This window comes from Cetorhinus maximus, chromosome 14 (genome assembly GCF_964194155.1).
Source record: "Cetorhinus maximus chromosome 14, sCetMax3.hap1.1, whole genome shotgun sequence".
Classification (NCBI taxonomy): domain Eukaryota; kingdom Metazoa; phylum Chordata; class Chondrichthyes; order Lamniformes; family Cetorhinidae; genus Cetorhinus; species Cetorhinus maximus.
The window spans coordinates 23,842,580-23,865,801 of NC_135892.1; the positions used below are offsets into that span (position 1 = coordinate 23,842,580).

The 23,222-nt window shown below is 41.0% G+C and overlaps 1 protein-coding gene across 10 annotated transcripts in view; it reads left to right on the forward strand.

The window, feature by feature from the left end:
* Positions 1-23,222, forward strand: part of LOC144689528 (retinol dehydrogenase 13-like) — a 75,375-nt gene continuing 52,153 nt past the window's right edge. For 2 of the 10 annotated variants that reach the window (XM_078556693.1, XM_078556683.1), the window contains exon 1: positions 1,032-1,129. In XM_078556693.1, coding sequence (XP_078412819.1) covers positions 1,047-1,129 — 83 coding nt within the window. In that variant the 5' untranslated portion in view covers positions 1,032-1,046. Of the gene's footprint in view, positions 199-1,031; positions 1,130-4,504; positions 4,611-23,222 lie in introns of those variants that run through there. The other 8 variants (XM_078556685.1, XM_078556689.1, XM_078556686.1 and 5 more) reach the window with 8 other exon arrangements.

The window sequence follows — 23,222 nt, forward strand, 5'->3', positions numbered from 1 at the left end:
GCGCTGCGTTCGCGGAGTTGATTGGTCGATTTCCAGCGGCGATTCCTGAACCAGTTGAATTTAACGATCCGGCGGTGACTGGCCTTTAAATCGGGATTGTGGCGGCAGTCGTTTAGTGACTAGAGCGAGAACAATGAATAAGTATATATTGCCGCTATCGATCGCGGGGACTGTAATTGGCGGGACAGTTCTAGTCAAGTGAGTAGTTTGATCGGAATTGGCTTGTAATATTCTTCCACTGCAGTCAGGTGCTGACAAACTGCAAGTCCCGTAGCTCTTTAAAGGCCCTCTTAGTTTCGGTGCTGCCTAAGTGGTACGGAACCGGGTGGCCACACGAAATTTCATTGGTTGTGCTTTCTTAAAAGCTACAAACTGGAAGATCCAAATAAAGAGAAAATGGACCGTATCAGCCATCTCGGCTTCTGAAAAAGAGCAACATTAATTAGAATTTATATAACGCCTATACCACAGTATAACGTCCTAAAGTTGACAGGAATGCAGACGGACAATTGGTCATTTCTTTAGATAGAGATATTAGGAGACGGTTTACCAAAAGTTTGATCAGAGTTAGGTTTTAAAGAGCATCTCAAAAGGGGGCAAATGGTTTAGGGAATCAGAATTTATGCTTTAGTTCATGAATTATGTATGCTGAGTGATGTAAATATACAAGTGCTGGAGGAGAGGTTGCCATAGTGCAGGGGCGATACTCTCCAGCAGTTCTTAATTTTATGTTCGGTTTGTTTTATTAAATCTTTCTTCCATCTGGCTTGCAATAATGTTGTTGGATTTAAGTTCCAAACTGATTATCTAGGATGGGAAAATATATGTATGGTTTTAGAAGAAGCACCTCCCTTGTTAAATAACTATTACTGTGTAATTTAAATGATATCGTTATAGAAGCAGGAGTAGGTAATTTGGTCCATCAAGTTTTCTCTTACACTTTGCATGTTTTGGAAGACAGGCTGGTTACTTGTATTGTTATGTCTAAGTGATTCTGACTTCCACAACTTCAATAATTCTGTTTGTAGGAAAAAGTACAAAAGAGAATGGAGAGACAAAGAAACACATCTAACTTAGCTGAAATGATCCTTAATAGTGGGCATGGAATTAGTAGAGCAAGATGGATAAGGTCAGCTGGAAAAGCCATCTGTGCCTCCCATCATTGGTGTTTATTTTGTCTCTCCCCTGATCTTTTCAGGCACTCCTGAATTCTTTATTCTCAAACTTAGAATGTACTCGGCATCAAAGTGTACTATATTTTTGGCAAGTCACCTGTACAGCCAGTTGATCATCCCATTATCATAAGTGTGCCTATTGTATTTCTATCAGTGTCCCTAAGGAGTTGCCAGCCTCAGTCACACAAGGTGATATTGTCTTGCAGGACATAAAATCACTGAATCAATTTCTAACAGCTACAGACACATCCATGTCAGAGGATTTGGATTTGGATTTTGAGGAAGGAACACCACATCAAACATGCTGAGTGAGAAAGCGCAACAAGAGGTAGCATTAGGGGAGCAGGGATATGCTGCATGAAGAGCCAGCTCATGGCTATCTTAGATACAGAATTCTAGGGACAGAGCTAACAAATGATTGCTGCTTTCTGAACACCAATTTATGGAGTCTGTTAAGAGAACTGCCCTGTAAGGACATATCTAAACATCCAGGAAGGTCTCAGATATGGCACCATCATTGGCATCTCGAGTGTGTATGTAGAATATTGGGCCACACCATCCTAGGGGTAATAAGTAGCACAAATTCAAAACCAAAAAAACAAACATTAGTTAAAACTAGATACAAGCGAGTTGTAGTCAGCAACTGAATGCATTGGGAAAGTGAAAGGAGACTCTAATTTATAACAGGCATGCACTGAGTGAATGTTTTGAACGCCTTTGTTTAGGGGCAAATTTCAATAATAGGAGAAAAGTGGGTTTGCATATGTGGTACTTGAGCGTGATGGTGTTTTTGTGGATTGGTTTGATGGGACCTGCCTCTTTTGCATTCTTGTTGAATTCTCTTCCATGTCCTTTAGCTCTTCAAGAGCAAGAGAACTGCCCATCATACCAGCTTGGGGTGCTTAAATAGTGATTTAAGCTCTTCAATGCTAATAGGTGAAAAAAATCCCAGTGCAAAACACAGCATGCAATACAAACAGCCCCCCCAAAAATGGGCCATCTCACACACAAAGTAGCAGATGTGGCCATTTTATTTGGGCATCAGTGATGACCACATTTTTGGGAATAACCATGCAGAAAATCTTACCCTCCTTAAGATATATTGAAGGATTTTGCAAACCCAAGAGAACCTTCAGTGACTCCAGGACAGCCTGACTCTAAAGGACCAGACTTTGCAATCGTAGTACAGAGTAGGTGTTTTCCAGCATTGTCTACACCCCCAGCCCCAATGCTCATCACATACGTGATGGTGCCGTGGTAATGTCACAGCACTAGTAATCCAGAAACCCAGGCTAACGCTCTGGGGACATTGGTTCAAATCCCACCATGGCAGCTGGTGGAATTTGAACTTGGTTAATAAATGTGGAAAGCTCGTGTCAGTAATGGTGACCATGAAACTATATCATTGTAAAAATCCACCTGGTTCACTAATGTCCTTTAGGGAAGGAAATCTGCCATCCTTACTGGTCTGGTACATGTGATTCTTGACTGACCTCTGAAATGACCTAGCAAGGTCAGTTCAAGGGCAATTAGGGATGGGCAACAAATGCTGGCCTTGCCAGTGATGTCCACATCCCATGAAAGAATAAAGAATACATGTGTATCTATCACATCTGACCATAAAATGTCTTATAATATTCCAAATGAGGCCTGACCACTGTTTTGTATAATTGCAGTGCTGCTTTCTTGCATTTATAATTTATGTCCTCCTTGTAATCAATCCATGACCTTTATGCTTGTTTTTAACCTAGTTTTAACCTGTTACATTTTTAACTTTTTCGAGTTCTAATGAAAGGTCATCAACATGAAATGTTAACTGCTTCCCTCTCCTGACCTGCTGAGTATTTCCAGCCTTTCAATTCTTATTAATGGTACAGAATTTCACTCGGATTGAGTGAATCAGGTATAGTCTTTAGATAATATATCAAGATTGGGTTTAAATCTTGAATTGTAGGAGGAAGAAAGTCTTGATAAAAGCAAGAGGTTTACAATTTTGAGGTGCAAGGAAATAATGTTAAACAAGGAGCCTAGCAGAAATTCTAGATATTATTAGAACATTAAAATTGAAGGAAGAAGCGTGTGTAGGAGTTTGGAGATAGAGCATTGAGTTTGGCAAAAACTTTTACTTTACAATTTTCTTCCTATAAAACAGGTCTGTTGTGCGGGTTTAAAATGGTTTTCCTCATTTATCTTATATAATACATTATTAACTATAGAAGTAAAAAAAAAGAGACATGAGAAAAGTTGGAGGCTTGAGGTGAAAGAAGGACATCTGCCAAATGGCCAGCTCTGTATCAGCTACTTATTTGCTTAAGGCATAAAAAAAACTGTTAAACATTAAATTTTGCACTTAATATCTAAATCTTTAACTACATGCTTTTCAAATGTTAAATATACCACACAATATTACCAATTACATTTTAATAAGTATGTTGGAAGTTAAATTTTATAATTTTGTAGTTTAAGGTTCCTTGACAGCTTGAATCCAGGCCCAATTGGGTATTCACCCACAGCACAAAACTTCAAGACCACCATTACTGTGGAAAATGGAAATAGCAATGTTGATGGGGGAGGGGAAATGCTATGAAAATGGATTAGGCACACATCGATGAAGGCACGATTAAGGAAGCCTTATTCTGCATTTAACCAGCATTGCTCTTAACCCAGAACAGCTTAACCATTATGTTAGATGCCAATAGTAAGAGTTCAATTCCAAGACTCTGCACATATATAATTGGTGAAAGAAAAATACTTTTACTATCCCTGCTACGTTCAAAATGTTTGGTTTGTAAAACAATGCTTATATGTGATTTGTTTTAAAGTGCCAAAGAAACTCAAAACATGCTGTACTAAAATGTCTCTTGTTGATACAAGACAGTATTTAGGAACTATGACTCATTTAAGATTGTTTTAAGTAACAGTTGCACATCAAGATATATTTGTACATAAGACAATGTTGTTTTCATATTTTGATTTAAGAAATACCAGGAGTTAACAGAAGTACCTTGGTTTACCAATATCTTGTGATATGAAATAGTAAGAAGGGACAATATAGAAGAACTGTCCCAGACTGTAGGAAAGATGCTTCAGTTGGGGACTAATTGATTCTCCCCACAGTGAAGGTTCATTTGAAGATGTTACTTAGACTTGCTGTCATTTGTGAAGTGATATTAAAAAGCCTGTAAGCAGATCATCAGATGGGAGAAAGATAATTTTAAAACATAGAAAAAGAAAATGTTAAATATACACTGGCCAATTAATGTTTAGTTTAGGAAATATTTATGGTTGCACCTTGAATAAAATGCACATTTTCTTTTATTCTTTCACAGGATGCGGGCATTACTGCTAGGCCAATATTTATTGCCCATCCCCAATTGCCCTTGAAAAGGTGGTGGTGAGCTGCCTTCTTGAACTGCTGCAGTCCATGTGGTGTAGGTACACCCACAGTGCTGTTTTATTACAAAAATATTTATCTCATTATATGGAAAATTCTAAGCATAAATAGAGCAGCAATGCCTTAACAGCTATAGAATAAGAAAATATGTCACTGGGTGGCGAATTGATGTAGCACAAAAAACTGAAGGTAACCATGATTAAGAACTCTTGGTACTGCAAAGCATTGACAAGCAGGGTGTCACAAGGGTTGGTTTTGGGACTCTTCTTCAGATGTAATAATTTCAGTGAGGGAATTGTACGCAAAATTATTAATTTTTTTGATGAGTTGTTAAAACAAGGCCCCATCTGTCCTTTTAGATGGATGTAAAAGATCCCACAGCATTATTTTGGAAAAGACAAAGGTATCTCAGCCAATATTTATACCTCAAGTAACTTCACTAAAAAAATGCTGATTATCTAATTTTTATTGCATTGCTGTTTATAGGGTCTTGCTGTATTTCCTGCAATACAACAGTGTCTACACTTAAAAAGTGCTTCATTGGCTGTAATGTGCTTTAGGATGTCTTGAGGTCATGAATGGTGTTAAATAAATGCAAGTCCTTTGTTTCTCACTATATCATGTTTCCAATTTTTTTAAAACAATGTGAGCAGATTATGAAAAATAAGTCTTTTTGAATAGATGACAAGTTCAAATCGAATGTGATGTGATTACTACCGGAGCAAGGAGGCAAAAGAGAGCATATATAGAATGATAGAGCACAGACTGTGGCCATTAGGCCCATCTTGCCTGTGTCAGCTCTTTGAAAAAGCTATCTGTTAGTCCTACTCCCTTGCCCTTTCCACAAAGCTCTGCAAATGATTCTCCTTCCATAAATTAAATGGAACAGATGTACAATATGCTGATTGGGAGAGACTACTAAGGGTTATCAAATTCTGATGAAAGGTCACAGATTAATTCTGTTTCTTTCTCCACAGATGCTGCCAGACCTGCTAAGTATTTCCAACACTTTGTGTTTCATTCAGATTTCCAGCATCCACAGTATTTTGCTTTTGTAAGGGTTATAGGGATTGGTTTTCCTGGCATTATTCTGCGCTGACACTGTCCAGGCTCAAGAACTGTTATTTGTATCCTAGATGGGGAGGAATTTCTGCAGTCTGAGGGTGGTGAATCTTTGGAATTCTCTACCTCGGAGGGCTGTGGAGGCTCAGTCATTGAGTATATTCAAGACAGTGATTTACAGATTTATAGATATTAAAGGTATCAAGTTAGTTGGGAATAGTATGAGAAAATAGAGTTGAGGTAGATCAGCTCTGATCTAGTTGAATGGCAGGGCAGGCTCAAAGGGCCAAACGGCCTTCTCCTGCTCCAATTTCCCATGAGCAAGCAACAGATACTTCCCAAGGTGTCTGCCTTGGAAGGGAACTTGGAGGTGTTGGTGTTCCCATGTGCCTGCTGCCCTTGCTCTTGTAGGTGCTAGAGGTCACAGGTTTGAGAGAAACCTTTGTGAGTTGCTACAGGGCATCTTGTATATGGTAAACACATTAGCCAGAGTGCATAGGCGGTGGAGGGGTGAATGTTTAAGGTGGTGGATGTGGTGCCAACCAAGTGGCTGCCTTGTCTTGGATGCTATTCAGCTATGTGAGTGTTGTTGAAGCTGTGCTCATTCAGCCAAGTGGACAATATTCCATTACACTCCTGGTGTTTCTTGTAGATGATGGAAAGGCTTTGGGCAGTAAGGTCATGAGTTGATCACTGCAGAACGTCCAGCATCTGAACTGCACTTGCAAGTATAGCATTATTGGTTACTGGAAACCCGCAGGATTGTTGGTGGGGCATTCGCCGATAGTAATGTCATAGAATGACAAGGGGAGGTTATTCAACTGTCTCTTGTTGGAGATGGTCATTGCCTGATACAAATGTTACTTTCCTCTTAAGAGCCCAAGCCTGAATGTTATCCAGGCGTGACTGCATGCAGGCATAGAATGCTACGTTATCCAAGGAGTTGTGACTGGAACTGAACACTGCAATCATCAGCGAACATCTCCACTTCTGAAATTATGATGGAGGAAAGGTCTTTAATGAAGCAGCTGAAGATAGTTTGATTTAGAACTTTGCCCTGACGAACTCCAGCTGCTATATTTTGGGACTAAGAAAATTGGCTCCCAACAGCCACAACCATCTTCCTTTGTGCTAGGTATGACTCTAGTCAGTGATTGCCATTGACTGGCAAGTCAATTTTATCAGGGCTGCTTGATGTCAGTCACTCCCACCTCTGGAATTCAGCTCTTTTGTCTAAGTTTGAACCAAGGCTGTAATGAAACAAAATGACACTGGCAGAACTGGCACTTGATGAGCAGGTTATTGAGCACTTGAAAGCACTGTTGACAGCACCTTTCATCACTTTGCTGATGATTGAGAGTAGATGGGGCAGTAATTGGCTGGATTGACTTTCTCTTGATTTTCATGGACAGGGTGTGTCCTTGCAATTTTCCACTATGCCAGGTAGGTGTTATAGCTGTACTGGAACAGTTTGGTTAGAGGCACAGTTCTGGATTACATGTCTTCACAACAATCAGGGGCCTTTCCTGCATACAATGCCATCTCTTTTTTAATTTATATTCGTTCATGGGATGTGGGTGTCGCTAGGCCAGCATTTATTGCCCATCCCTAATCACCCTTGTTCAGAGGGCATTTAAGAGTCTGGGCCTGGAGTCACATGTAGGCCTGACCAAGTAAGGACAGCAGTGGTTTCATGGTCGTCATCAGACTTTAAATTCCAGATTTTTAGTGAATTCAAATTTCACCATCTACCGTGGTGGGATTCAAACCTGGGTCCCCAGAGCATTACCCTGGGTCTCTGGTCAGTGACAATACCACTACACCACCACCTCCCCACATCTCTTGATATTCACATTGAGTGAATCAAATTGGCTGAAAACTGACTTTTGTGATGATGAGGATCTCAGGAGATGGCCAAGATGGATCACCTGGCTGAAGATGATTGCAAACATTTCAGCTTTGTTTTTACCTCATTCACGACCTGGGCGCTGGCATCATTGAGGATGGGGATGTTCATGGAGCCTTCTCCTTCCGTTTAATTTTCGAGTACTATTCACATCTGGTTGTGACAGGGCTCCAGAGCTTTGATCTGATCTGTTATTATGCAACTTTCTATTTTACATCTTATTTTCACACAAGACTATTCACATTTAAACAGCACAGCTTGTTCTTTTCCCTTTTCTTTAGGGTTATTTTGAGCATTCAAGGCAACTCTAATTCTCCTAAGATGAATAGAGCAGATTAGGTGTTTAAAAAAAATAGTTGTCCTGAAAAACTACAAATAATAGAAGAGTCCATTTATTCTATACAGCATTCTATTTACATGATTACCAAGCAGAGCTTTTTCATGCAACATCTAGGTGAACAGTTTTTTGTCACTTACCTAATTCCTGCATGTAGCAAAGGAAAAGGAACAGGCTGTTCTTGATTAAATGTGAATAGTTTTGTGCGAAAATCACATGCAAATCAACATCTTGCACAATAGAACGACTGCTGCTGATTTAATGTTATAGTTGAGTCACGCACAGCCTCATTACTTGTAACAAAGGAAAATGAATTCAATATATGAATATTAATTTTGGTGAACAAACAGGCTGCATAAACTATTGAAAATTCAGGTGAACTCTCCTTGTAGAATGTTGTGGTCAGTTCATAATATGCAAGGAAAGTTGCACCTTGTCAGGATGCCCATATACTTTCTTGGGTTGAATGCATTATTTGTATTTAAAAAGCATAGCTGTCTGCTTGTGCTATGTATTAATTAAGACAAGTAAATTTGCTGGAAATGGCAGGCAGTTTTTAATATGGAAGGATTATATCTTGTCAGGGTGCCCATCTTTTTTGGTTTAATTAAGTTTTGTTGTGTTCCAAAAATGTATTTTTTAATGTCAAGATGATTTAAGACATACAACAGATTTATTTGAGTTTGCTTCTGTTAATATCTCCACTTTCTCCACTGCACTGGAAAGCTAGGTGCTATGCCAAAGACAGAAATATAATTGCTGTCCCCTAAATTTAGGGTTTTGTTGCCTACAGCTAACGACCACCACTTAGCAAAGTGAAGCCTGGGATCCCCTGTAAATAGGTCAAAGATGTACCATTGAATAAATACAAGGGTCATGTTGAGAAAACTGTCGCAAGCACTCTGCCGGAACTCGTTATGACATTTGTTGGCAGCCCACTTCTGGTAATGGTCTGGAGTTAACTGAAACGTAGATTTGAAACAAAAACAGAAAATGCTGGAAAAACTCAGGTCTAGCAACATCTGTGGAGAGAGAAACAAAGTTAAAGTTTTGAGTCCATAAGACCCTTCTTCAGCGCTATGAGAAACATAGATTTATTCAGTGTTGATGAATGCTTTAATTCTATGAAAATTAGTGGCAGTCCTCGTTCAGTATTCCACATCAATTTTTCTTGATTTGGAATATAAAAATATTTGTAAAGTATTAACGTCTTGGTATGCACTTACTAGAAATACTTGTTAAATCCTGGACTAGACACAGTATTTTTCTTGACGCATTGGAACCTATATTTTTGTTTACATCGACAGTTATAATATATTAAAATTATCATGAGCTCCATTGAAAACTGCTACGTAAGCATTTCCAGTTTAAACTCCCAATGTTGAAATATCTACAATTAACTAAAAGTTTTCTTACGGAAATCTTATTACAGCATTACCTGTGTTAATATCAATTCATCATGCTCTCTCTGCTGAGTATATTGCCCTCCTATCCTCCCTTCATTTCTTCCTCCAGATAAACTCCCCAACCCATACTCAAGGCCACTTCCTTGAATTCGTCATATCAATCACTGGTAAGGTCACCTCTGATCACTTCCTTATATTGCTCTCCACCCACAGCCACCTTCTCCCTCCCAACCCTACGAATTTATGACTCCAATCTGTTGCGCCTTTGGCCCCCACCCCAGTTTACCATTATATTTTTGCAGTTACTGCTTTGCTCAACCACACTCTCGCCTCAACTTTCAATACCCAATTTAATAATTACTCTCTCACTCTGGCCATTCCCATGGTATGGCCCTTGTTTCCACTCTCTTAAATCCAAAGGAAACAGATTTGAACGGATATGATGGACACCTTGGTTTAACCATTCACCACCAGATCAGGGTGGACTTCATGAAGGACTGTTGGATCCTGCTCATCTGCTAAAACTGCATGTGATTCCAGAAACACCCTAGAACAATCTTAAATGTTTCTCCTCATCTTATCCACCCACATCTCCAACAACAAGTATGAGGAACTCATGGAATTTGTTGTTAATAAGATTGAGACCATCCAAACAGCTGCCTTTGTCACCCCTCTCCCTCCCTACAATTGCCTACCAACTTCCTCTAAAGTTATCCTCTGCCCTAGACCTGAGTTTGCATTTTTCTATAGTTTCTCTCCTATCTCTCCTCATGCTTTCTCCAAGCTCATAATCTTGTTCATAAGACCCACCACCTGCTCTCACAACCAGGGTCAAAATATGCTGGGGCAGCAGGCGAATTCACCCTCAAACTCCCAAAATTCAATGGACAATTCAATCGTGGAGGCGACCAATGAGAGAAAAGTCAACTTCATTCGTGGGAGAGACAGAATCTGTGAGGATCTGCTCCTCCACTCACAGGCTATTTCTCTCCTAGGATAATAACTGTCTGGTTGAAATTTTCCAGCTTTGTACATATACAATAAAAACGCATTAGCTGTGATCTCACCAGTCTGCGGAAGGTGTGTTTAAGGTGATTGGCTTTTCGTGTGGAGAAATGTATGTTAGTTTTGTTTAAAAAATAAATAAACTTTTGTTGCTAGCTTATGCCTGTTTCTTTTCTTGTGCCAATTTAAAAACTGTCTATAGTCATAGTCATTTACAGCACAGAAGGAGGCCACTTGGCCTATCGAGTCTATTATGTCTCCCCTCTATTCAAACAATATACCTTAACCCCAATGTCAGAAAGGTCTAGGCATTTAATGCTTTGCTTGTGTGTTGTGGTTTTAATGGGGGAGTGATGATTATTGAGGATATTGATTAATTCTTCTAATTCTGCTCCTCCGAGTGTCCAAATACCTCATATGTCATCCAAATGGTTTTAGTAACACATAGGGACCTGGGACAGATGTTAAATAGACTCTCTTCCAACTCTGCCATGTACATGTCTGCATTGCTTACCCGTAACTGTGCCTTTGATTTAGACTTAAAATTCATTCTTGAATTCAAAGCTGTTATTTTGTTAAGCCTAAGTGTGGTAACTGAATTATAGCTTCTTCTGGACTGTCAGGCTGGAGAAATTTATTAAATATATCTCGGACAGCCAGCATACCTCCGTCTGTTCTATATTTGTATATTCTATACAGACTTTCAATGCCCACTGTGAAAGGTATGGTATTGGAAGGGTACAGTTAGTGAATTAGCCATCTGTATAAAGTGGTGTGTCTTTAATGTGCTGAGGGGCTCCAATCTACGTTTCATTAAAGCAAGGATGGGCATACAAGAATAAAAACAAAATGCTGCAGATGCTGGAGATCTGAAATAAAAACAAAGTGCTGGAAAAACTCAACAGGTCTGACAGCATCTGTGGAGAGAGAAACAGAACTAACATCTAGAGTCCAATGTGACCCTTTGGAACCCTAATCTTATGAGAAGGCGCGTTAGCTTGGAAAAATCACTGAAATATGAAGTATATGTGAATTAAGCCATTCATTATCTGATGGCTAGCTTAGTGTTGCAGAATAAATTTGTGTGTATTCCCTTTTTTGCACAGTTGGACTTCTGGAAGTCAGTATCCTGACATGTTTGTCAGCGCTCAGTTTAAACAATTATTGAGGGAAAAGAAACTTGAAATTGACATAACACAACCAAAGATTGCCGGAAAATGCTAATTGCTTGCAGTGGCTTTTTAAAGGGGGCTGCAGATGTGAGACTCATTCCCAATACGTTACCTTGTGCCATGTAGTTATAATTTCCTCATCTCCATCTTCAATAAGAAACCCCTTATTTTTGGAACTGTGTCGCAATGTTCTAGATTCCCCTATGAGAGGAAACGTCCTGTCGAACCCCCTCAGAATCTTCTTCTGTTTCAGTAAGATCTCCTCATTCTTTAAACATCAATGAATATAGGCCCAACCTGCTCAACTTTTCCTTGAAGACAACCCCTTCACCCCAGGAATCAACCAAGTGAATCTACTCTGAACTGCCTCCAATAAGGAGACGAAAACTGTACACCGTACTCTAGCTGTGGTGTCACCAATGTCCTATACAGCTGTAGCAAAATAGGGAAATATCTAAGCAATAGCGACCATAATATAATACAGTTCAAGATAATAATGAAGAAGGACCTAAGTATGATGAAAACCAGGTTAATAGATTGGAGAAATACTGATTTTGCGGGACTGAGAATAGAAACTTGCAAAGTGAAATGAGCAACAATATTGGCAATAAAAACCAAGTGCTGGAAAAATTCAGCAGACCTGACAACATCTGTGGAGAGAGAAACAGAGTTAACATTTTGAGTCGAAAATGATTTCTCTTTGGAACAATATTGGCAAACTATGATGCAGATCAACAATGGAAAACATGTTAAACTGTTCCAACAGAGTGCAGGAAAATATATTCCACTGAAAGGATAGAACAAACAACAATAGTGAGCCTCTGTGGATGAAAAAAGACAAACGGGAGCAGTTATGGAATATGGAAGAGGCATGGTGGCAGTCTTCTGTTTCGTCAGATGATGCTTTATGTTGTAGTGGTCAATTCTGTGTTAAGCATCACCTGGTGTTGCTCAGAGACCCCACTCTCTGCATGGCAGTCTCTGCCACATTTGCTGCAGAGGAAGACAGTGGGCTGAGAAGGTACACGATTCGCTGGCCTCAGTTTCCTCTGGGCCCTTTTCTCGGCTAGGTGAGATTTTCTGCTGGCCTCTTCCAATGCCCTTCGAAAAGTCAGCCTCCAGAGGTCATGGCCGTCAGTAGCTGTCTCCCAGTTGTCAATGTCAATGTCCATGATCTTCATATCTCAGGTGCAGTTGTCATTGGAGCGGAGGTATGAACACTAGGTCATGACCTAGTGGCCAATTCACCATACAGAAAGTCTTTGCGAGACAGCCACCTTCCATCTGATGAACATGGCTGAGGCAGTGCAGACATTGTGGGCTTACCAATGAGTGTATGCTGACAGTATTAGCATGCACCAGAACCTTGAGTTGGTGAACTTTTCCTGTCAAGCAATGGTGAGGATACATCTGAGACAGTGAAGGTGGAAACTGTTCAGCCTTTTGTCCTGCTTAGCATACATTATCCAGGGCTCACCACAGGTGGAGATGTCTGCTGAGAGCGCATGTTCAGTAGACTTGCAATTTGGTGTTTTCAGGTTGCTGTTGTTCCGCACTCACTCACTCACTCAGCTTGGACATAACAGCTAATGCTCTAATGATGTGAGAGTTGATTTCAGCATCAAGTGACAGATTGCTGGGCATTGTGGAGCCAAGATACATGAAGCTATCAATAACCTCGAGCATTACATTGGTGCTGAAAGATGGCGGTTTGGCAATATCCTGGACCAAGACATTTGTCGCCTTGATGCTGATGGTCAAACCAAACTCTTTACAGGTGTAAAAGAGTCTGTCCGTTTGTCACTGAAGTGTTCCTCGGTATGGAATGCTAGTGCGGCATCATCAGCATAGAGCAACTCTCTGAGGACTTGGTGCACCTTCGTCTTGGATCTCAGGCTAACAAGGCTGAACAGCTTTCCGTCATTTCTGGTATGTAAGTAGACACCTCCTATAGATGAACTGAAGGAATATGACAGTAACAAAGAGAAGAATATGCCAGAGTGTGTCAGTGCCAGATGTTAGGAAATAGAGATAGTTTAAGCAAGTTATACTTGTATTTTTATGGGTGTTAGGAATGAGTTTTAGCTTTAATGTTTAAGTTTGGTTTGTATTTCTGTATCTACATTAAGAGGTCAAATTGAGTTTTAGTTTCACTCTAAAAAGGTGTCTGCATTTCTCTTTTAGGAGTTGTAAAACTCATATTAGAAGTTAAACAAACACAAGAATGGAAAAGAAACTGCTGTTGCCTAGCAACAGGAGTCCAGAGAGGCAGGTCCCTCCCATAGACACACAGAAAAACGAAAGAAACAGCAGTTTTAAGTTCATTTTGAAGTCAAGACCCCAGAGAGACACTGGGAGAGGGAGCTGCAAATTTCCCAAAAGAACCAAAAGGTCCCAAGGCCAAAGGAGTGAGACACAAACAGGGTAAAGTCCCAAGCAGATCTTCTAGTCAAAGGAAGGACGGGAACCTGGAAAAGGTCCTGTTAAGTGAAGTTAAGACTGAGGGGCATAGAGAGGCTCCAAGCTTCAGATTTAAAGAGACAAAAGCTGCAGAAAGCAGATTTAAAGTGAGAAGAGTCAAGAAGGTCCAAAGAGACAAAAGGTCTGTAACTCTTTGTTATGGGAATGTAAAGCAGTGGCACTGTTGACAGCTGAGTTGGTGAGAGAGAGTGCGTGGAAGACTGCTTGACTGCATGTGATGACCCAGGGAAGAGGAACATCAGAAGGAGAGTTCAAAACCCTGGAGGTGAACCCTTGCAGAAGGCGTCTGTGGGAAAGCATCGGTCTGGGAGAAGATTCCAAGCTAGTTCTCGGAGAGTGGAGATTGGAAACCCTCATATGAAAGATGGAGTTCAGTGAGACCGGTTGGCTCACGGTGTGACAAGCATCTGGGGGGAGTTGAGGGGAGATCCATAGCATCTGTCACTTGGTTTCAGAGTGTGGTGTGTCTGAGCACAGGGTGCCTATTGGTTTACATGGGCTGTGTACTTACTGTGATCATGAGAGTATATGATAACTCTTGTAACTTATATTATCCTTGCAAATCTGTACATATCCGCATAGGTATAGTTGGAGTGAAGGAGTATTGTAATATAGCTCATCTTTTCTTGTTGAATAAATGCCTTTATGTTTTTGTTAAAAGTTCATTAGCGGACTCTGGTGACTTTCTGTTCAGTAGCCCCTCTCCACGTATCTAAATAAACAAATAAAAATTAGGATCTATCAAGCTGGGTTCTATTCTGGGATCAGACTTGTCCAGGGGTAATCTCAGCTGGGATCATAACACTGAACACAATCTTGTTTGACCCCATTATGGATCTCAAAGGGTTCCAATGTTGCCCCGTCCTAGCTGAGCTTACCCAACATAAGCTCCTCCACTGTGGGTTTGATATCCAGCTCTACCATGATAGGCAGGCTTTCTATGGTGCCTGGAGCTTCCTCGGTGACAGTGTTCTTCCGAGAGTACATTTCAAGATAGTGTACCACCCATCTCTCCAACTGTTTTATTGCAGTCAGTGATGACCTCCCTACCTTTGTTTTCAAGAGAGCTGTTTTCTTTGCTGATGCACATATTTCCTTTTTGATCCCTACATATGTGCCCCTAGCATTCCCTGTGTTGAAGAACATGTGGAAATTCTGGCAAAGTTGTAACAAGTAGCCATGGACACACAACATTGCAGTCTGTTGGACTCTATTGCAAGTGGCTGTTAGTGCATTGAGTCTTCTCGCTCGGATCTGTCTTGTAATTGATGAGAGCAGACTGCTCGCCTTAAATGACAGGTTCTATCACAGTGATCTTAGCCTCAATCCAGTCAGCACTTTTTGGCTCTTGCTTCCCATATGTTAGGAGTGCAGTATTGTAGATGATGCCTCAAAGTACCTTCTGTTTGGCTCCTGCACTGTATGTGGGAATGCTGAAGAGCATCGGTTCAATTGAGTCAAGGAACTGTTGATTTTTATCTAGGTAGGGAGTATGGCTGATGTTAACATGAGGACGGCATTTCAAATGAAAAAGCCTCAAGGGTTGCATCCTGACCCTTATGTACATCATGGAGTGATCTGCATCACAGCCAGCGCTGTGGGTAGCTGTTTTTGTTGAGAAGGATGTTCGGAAAGTAATGTCTGGTGATGATCCGATCCAGCTGGTGCCCGTGCCCTGATCTTGGATGTCTCCAGGATACCTTGTGGCATAGTTTGTTCTGCAAGAAGGTGTTAGTTACACAAAGCTTGTGGTAGGAGCAAAGCTCAAGTAGTCTCTCTCCATTCTCATTTTTCTTTCCCAGGCTATGATATCCAAGGCAGGAGTGCCATGCCACATGGTCTGTGCCCACTCTTGCATTGAAATCCCCCAGTAGGAAAAGGTGTTCTGATTTAGGGATTCTGTCAGTGTTAAGCTCTTCATAGAACTAGTCTTTCACCTCAGTAGTGGAACATAGCGTTTGGAGCACACTCACAAGCCTAACTGACCCTGTTTCAGGTGAGAGGCAGATGGAGGGAACATATTCTGAACCATTTGTGGGGTTTTCTTTCATTTAGAGTAGCAAGTTCTTTCCAGCGAAGCCTGGACTTTGCTCACGAATTCCCTCTGAGCTCTACACGTTCAGCAGGCAGAGGAAGTGTTTTTCTTTCAGTGATCTACTCTGGTCTCTTTTAGGAAAACCATGTCAGTGCTCAGCTGTCATGAACGTATAATAATTCCCATATTATTGGGATTTATTGTAAAAGTAGGTTAATAGTGGGGTTTGGTTAGTTTGTGTGTGTGTGTGTTAATTGAATTGGAGACAGCTGGTCTGGAGGGCTTGATCAAAAAAAGCTAGGTTTGAAATGCTAAATACATTAACATGGCTGAAGTCTTAGGGTGAGGAAAATTTGCATTTTTAGATAAATCAAGACAGTTTGAATTTCAAAGAGATGGTAGGATGCTTACACTTAGCCAGAGAAGCTAGGCCAAACAGTGTGTTTGTTTCTCCCAAAGGTTACTGACAATATTAGCACCATGAAAAGATTTATATTATGAGAAAGGTAAAGTTCCAAAGACATATGGGAACAATGGAATTTACATTAAAAGGGAGAAACATGTATAAAGGAGAATGAGGCTATGTGTCAGGGAAGGCATTGTAAGATCTACCAGAAGCGTGAGAAGTTCCAGTATTTGTGCATTAAGCTGCTGTCTACCAAAAGCTGGGAAAAGCCACTTTGAATTCTACTGTCCAGGGTATTGTGTTGACTTGCCTGGATCTGTTAATAATCTATGTTTTTTACTGTTGCCCTAACAGGGTGTAACTGGAAGCCAGATTAATTCGGGGTTTTAGGAGTTATTATAGTAGTAATTTGTAGACCTAGGTATGTGCTTGAAATCTTTTCTTTTGTTAATTAATGTGTAATTTAGTTTTTTTAAATTTCCCGAGTTTTGGTGGACATATTACTTCTGAATTCAGGTACGCATCGCAAAATAAATACAAATTGCAAAGCCATTGTAGTAGCAGGATCAAGCTTCCCTCATGGATTTGATCCACCTGGCACACATCATCTGCCGTGTCATAACATCAGCCTATAAAGTTCCATGTCTTGCACATGTTGTTGACCAGCTACAAGTTGTCAATCCTGTGCACATGGTCTTGATGTTCTGGCTTGCCAATCAAAGAGTTCACATGTTCTTTTTGTTTGTTTGCCTGGTGCGATGGATTCCATCCACTTGTTGAACAGAGACTCTAAGCTTCAAGCACCCATTGAAGCAGATGGGCTGTGGTGGGTCAGCGCCTTACTAGGTGGGGGCTACCTGATTTGAGATAGGTGGTGGCTGACCATTGGGACACGATAGTCCCTCCCAATGTCTGAGACAGCCCCTGTAGCACCAGTTTTCTATGCCAATCGAGTTGGACTTATCACTTAAATCTGCTGTCTCCTGTGTTGTGTTAACATTCTGCAGTGAAACTGTCCAGGGTGCAAGACTGGCAAAAAACTATGGAGACCTTGGGCTGCCCAACATCAGGGTCCCCTTCTCAAACTCCCCAGTTGAATCTAAAGGAATATAAACCACTATGTTTGGCACTGTCTTGGTTGCAGGAGACATTTAGACATCAGTCTGCCTTTGGGCTCCACTCCAGATTTTGTGTCAGGGTTTACTCCCTTAGCCTTCACCTCTTCCGAGGTACCCACAAGGCAGTGGAGCTATTTGTCCATAGCTGGGAGGTTGGTTCATGAGTGCCAGGGTGGGTCCACATGCCAGTGGGCCTGCTCACTGGGGGCCAAACCACCTCTGAGTTCCTAGCCTAGAGCCACGAGGGACCCCAGTTTCTGTGTTGCCATGAGGTGACACAGCTGAGGACTTGCTGATTTGGAGGCGATGTACTGACAGAGAGAGACTTCCCTTGGGGCCTCGCTTTCAAATTACTGCTAGCCTGAAAATAAGTAGCAAACTGGCATACAGAAGTAGAACGCATGCAAATCTCCTCACCCACACACATGACACATCACAGAACTGTTGGACACACAGAAAAGGGGCATACATTAAGTAAATAGACATCAAAGGAGTGCATGATCCATAAGACCATAAGACATAGGAGCAGAAATTAGGCCATTCGGCCCATCAAGTCTGCTCCGCCATTCAATCATGTCTGATAAGTTTCTCAACCCCATTCTCCCGCCTTCTCCCCGTAACCTTTGATCCCCTTACTAATCAAGAACCTATCTATCTCTGTCTTAAATACACTCAATGACCTGGCCTCCACAGCCTTCTGTGGCAATGAATTCCATAGATTCACCACTCTCTGGCTAAAGAAGTTTCTCCTCATCTCTGTTCCAAAAGGTCTTCCCTTTACTCTGAGGCTGTGCCCTCGGGTCCTAGTCTCTCCTACTAATGGAAACATCTTCCCCACGTCCACTCTATCCAGGCCTTTCAGTATTCTGTAAGTTTCAATCAGATTCCCCCCTCATCCTTCTAAACTCCATCGAGTATAGACCCAGAGTCCTCAAACGTTCCTCATATGTTAAGCCTTTCATTCCTGGGATCGTTCTCGTGAACCTCCTCTGGACTGTCTCCAGGGCCAGCACATCCTTCCTGAGATACGGGGCCCAAAATTGCTCACAATATTCTAAATGTGGTCTGACCAAAGCCTTATAAAGCCTCAGCAGCACATCCCTGCTTTTATATTCTAGTCCTCTCGAAATAAATGTCAACATTGCATTTGCCTTCCTAACTACCGACTCGACCTGCAAGTTCACCTAAAGAGAATCTGGACTAGGACTCCCAAGTCCCTTTGCACTCCAGATTTCTGAATTCTCTCCCCATTTAGAAAATAGTCTATGCCTCTATTCTTCCTACCAAAGTGCATGACCTCACACTTCCCCACGTTGTACTCCATCTGCCACTTCTTTGCCCATTCTCCTAACCTGTCTAAATCCTTCTGCAGCCTCCCCGCCTTCTCAATACTACCTGTCCCTCCACCTATCTTTGTATCATCTGCAAACTTAGCCAGAATGCCCTCAGTTCCTTCATCTAGATCATTAATGTGTAAAGTGAAAAGTTGTGGTCCCAACACTGACCCTTGCGGAACTCCACTAGTCACCGGCTGCCATCCTGAGAAGGACCCCCTTATCCCCACTCTCTGCCTCCTGCCAGACAGCCAATCTTCTATCCATGCTAGTACCTTGCCTCTAACACCATGGGCTTTTATCTTACTGAGCAGCCTCCTGTGCGGCACCTTGTTAAAGGCATTCTGGAAGTCTAAGTAGATAACATCCATTGGCTCTCCATTGTCTAACCTACTCGTTACCTCCTCAAAGAATTCTAACAGATTTGTCAGGCATTACCTCCCCTTGATGAAACCATGCTGACTTTGCCCTATTTTACCATGCACGTCCAAGTATTCTGAAATCTCATCCTTAATAATGGACTCTAAAATCTTAGCAGCGATAAGAGAGAATACAGAGATTCACAGAGATGTCAAACGATTAGGAAGGCAAAGAGGAACTATTAAGTTAACATGGAACATAAAATAGTGAAATATTTTACAGGCACATCAATGAAAGTGGGAAGGCTGGGATGGGAAAAGAGCTATTAAGGGGTAGACAGGATAATGCTATGGGTAACGAGGGAGATGGCAGAAATATTAAATAATTATTTCACTTCGGTATTTACCAATGCGATAGAACATGTGGATGTGACATTGAATGATGGGAGGAGTAATAAGATAAGTGCGTTTAAATTAAACAGGGGATGTATTGACAGTTAAGGGGATATGTCAAAATACTCAGAATAAATATATTCCTACTTTAAAGAAAAATTCTAAGAGGAGTACCCACCATCTGTGGTTAACTAAAGAAGTCAAGGAAAGCATCAAACTTAATGAAAAAGCATACAACTATACAAAGATGAGTGGCAGGTCAGATGATTGGTCAGAATATAAAGAATGACCAGAAGGTTGATCAGGAGAAAGAAATTAGAGTATGAGAGGAAACTAGCTAGAAATGTAAAAACAGATAGCAAGCTTCTGCAGGTATTTAAAAAGGAAAAGAGCAAGTAAAGTGAGTGTTGGTCCTCTAGAGAGTGAGAATGGGGAGTTAATAGTACATAATAAGGAAATGGCAGATGAGATGAACAAATATTTTGCTTCAGTCTTCACTATAGAGGATACAAAAAACATTCCAATTATAGCTGTAAATCAGGAGGTGGAAGGGAGAGATGAACTTGGTGAAATTACAATCACAAGGGAAGCAGTACTGAACAAACTGACGGGTTGACACGTCTCCGGGTCCCGATGGACTTCATCCTAGAATCTTAAAACAGGTGGCTAATGAGATAGTAGATGCGTTGGTGTTAATTTTCCAAAATTCACTAGAGTCTAGAAAGGTTCCATCAAACTGGAAAGTATCAAGCATAATCCCTCTATTCAAGAAGGAAGGGAGGCACAAAACAGGAAACTATAGGCCAGTTAGCTTGACATCAGCCATGGGGAAGGTGTTAGAATCGATCATTAAAGAGGTTATAGCTGGGTACTTGGAAAAACTCAAGGTAATCGAGAAGAGTCAGCATGGTTTTGTGAAAGGGAAATCATGTTTAACCAATTTACTGGAGTTCTTTGAAGAATTAACATGTGCTGTGGACATAGGGGAGCCTGCAGATGTACTGTACTCGGATTTCCAGAAGGCATTTGATAAGGTGCCACATCAAATGTTATTGCAGAAAATAAAAGCTCATGGTGTCGGGGTAACATGTTAACGTGGATAGAAGACTGGCTGGCAGAAAATGGACAGTATGCATAAATGGGTCTTTTTCTGACTGGCATGCTGTGATGAGTGGAATCCCACAGGTGTCTGTGCTGGGACCTCAACTTTTTGCAATTTATATCAGTGACTTAGATAAGGGGAGCAAAGACATGGTAGCTAAATTTACAGATAACACAAAGATAGGAAAGTATGTTGTGAAAAGGAAATAAGGAGGTTGCAGACAGATATAGATAGGTTGAGTGTGTGGAGAAAAGTCAGGCAGATGGAGTATAATGTGAGAAAATGTGAAGTTGTTCACTTTAGCAAGAAGAATAAATAGCAGGGTATTACTTAAATGAAGAGCGACTACAGAATTCCGAGATGCAGAGGGATCTAGGTGTTCTAGTGTATGAGTCACAAAAAGTTAGTATGCAGATACAGCAAATAATTATGAAGGCTAATGGGATGCTATTCTTTATTACAATAGGAATTTAACAGAAAAACTAAGGACTTTATGCTTCGGCCACACAGGGCATTATTGAGACCATATCTTGAATCCTGTGTGCAGTTTTAGTCTCTTTATTTAAGGAAGGATGTAAATGCATTGGAGGTTTATTTGATTGATACCTGGAATGAATGGGTTGTCTTAGGATAGGTTGGACAGACTGGGTTTGTTTCCACTGGAGTTTAGAAGAGTGAGGGATGACTTGATTGAAGTATATAAGATCATGAGTGGTCTTGACGAGGTTGATTTGGAAAGGATATTTCTTCTTGTGGGTAAGTCCTGAACTCGGGGGGCACTTTTAAAATTGGAGTCACCCTTTTAGGACAGAGATGAGGAGAAATTTTGAGGGTCGTGCAATTTTGGAACTCTGTGCCTCGGAAGGCAGTGGAGGTGGGGTTATTAAACACTTTAAGGTGGAGGTAGATTGATTCTTGTTAGGCAAGGGAATCACAGGTTATTGGGGATAGATGGGAATGTGGAATTCAAAACACAAACAGATCAGCCATGATCTTATTGAAGGCTCAAGGGATCAAATGGTCTACTTCTCCTATTTTGTATGCTCTTGTCTAAACTAATCAAACTAATCTAGCCCTATTGTAGATGGACAGCAGCCACACATTTTAAGAGAATCTAGGGAAGAGATAGCAAAGACATTACTGCACATAATTAATAATTTGTCAGTGTAGTGCTCAAGGACTGAAGGATAGATAATACAATCCCTATATTTAAAAAGGGGGACAGAAGATGCCCAGGGAATTACAAATTAGTTGGTTTACAATCAGTGGTAGGAAAAAAATGGAATCTCTACTAGGAAAGAGAATAGAAGAACATTTAGAAAGAAAAATATAATAATAGCATCGATTTCAAAGAGAGAAGCCTTGTTTGACCACCCTTATTCAATTTTTTGGGGAGGTAATAGAATAGACAATGGTTAATACAGTGAGTGTAATTCATCTAGATTTTCAGAACAGTCTAATGAATGGGGTCAGAGAACGTGAGTCAACAGACAAGTGGCAGAATGGTTTGTGAGCTGGCTTCGGGACAGAAAGCAGAGAGTGGGGTAAAGAGTAGTTATTCAGTGGCAGAAGGTAGGAAGTGGTGTTCCACAAGGATCAGTGCTGGGCTTGTTCAGTAAAGGAAATTCAATCCAGAGAAGTGAAATTATACTGAATTTCAAGTGCTGGATAGGCCCCAACTAGGGTATTGCATCATGTTCTGGTCATCACACTGTAGGAAGAACATGAAGGTCCTTGAGAGGGCACAGAGGACATTTGCCAGAATGGTTCCAGTGATGGGAAGTTTTAGTTTCAAGGTTAGGTTGGAAAGTCTGGGCTTGTTCTCCTTGGAGCAAAGGAGATTGAGGGGAGATTTGATAAAGGTGTACAAGATTATCACAGGCTTAGGTAAGGTAGACAAGGCAAAACTGTTCCCATTAGTTGATGGTACAAGCACTAGGGAACACAGATTTAAAATTTTGGGCAAGAGATGCAGGGGGAATGTAAGGAAGAACTTTTAATTCACAGTGAGTGGTAATGACCCGGAACTTGTTGCTCACGAGGGTGGTGGAAGTGGAAACAATGATTTAAAAAAGAAATTGGATGGGTACTTTAAGGAAATAAACTTGCAGGGCTACGGGGACTAAGGTGGTAGTGGGACTGATTACATTGCTCTCCAGGGAGCCAACAAGGACACGATAGGCTATGTGGCCTCCTTATGTGTCGTAAATGACTCTATGACTCTGAAGTGTGATATAATGTATTTTGGGAGATGTTACAAGAAAAGGGAATCAACAATAAATGAGAGGATACTGAGTATTGTGGAGGAACAGAGGAACCTTGGAGTCTGTGTTCATAGAACCTTAAATGTAGCAGAAAAGATCAATAAGGTGGTTAAGAAGGCATTTGCCAGGCTTTCCTTTATTAGTGGAGGCATGGAATATAAAAGCAAGGGAGGTAATGTTAGAACTGTATACAACACCTTAGACCACAGTTTGAGTTCTGCATACAGTTCTGGTCACCACGTTATAGGATATGTGATTGCACTGGAGAGAGTG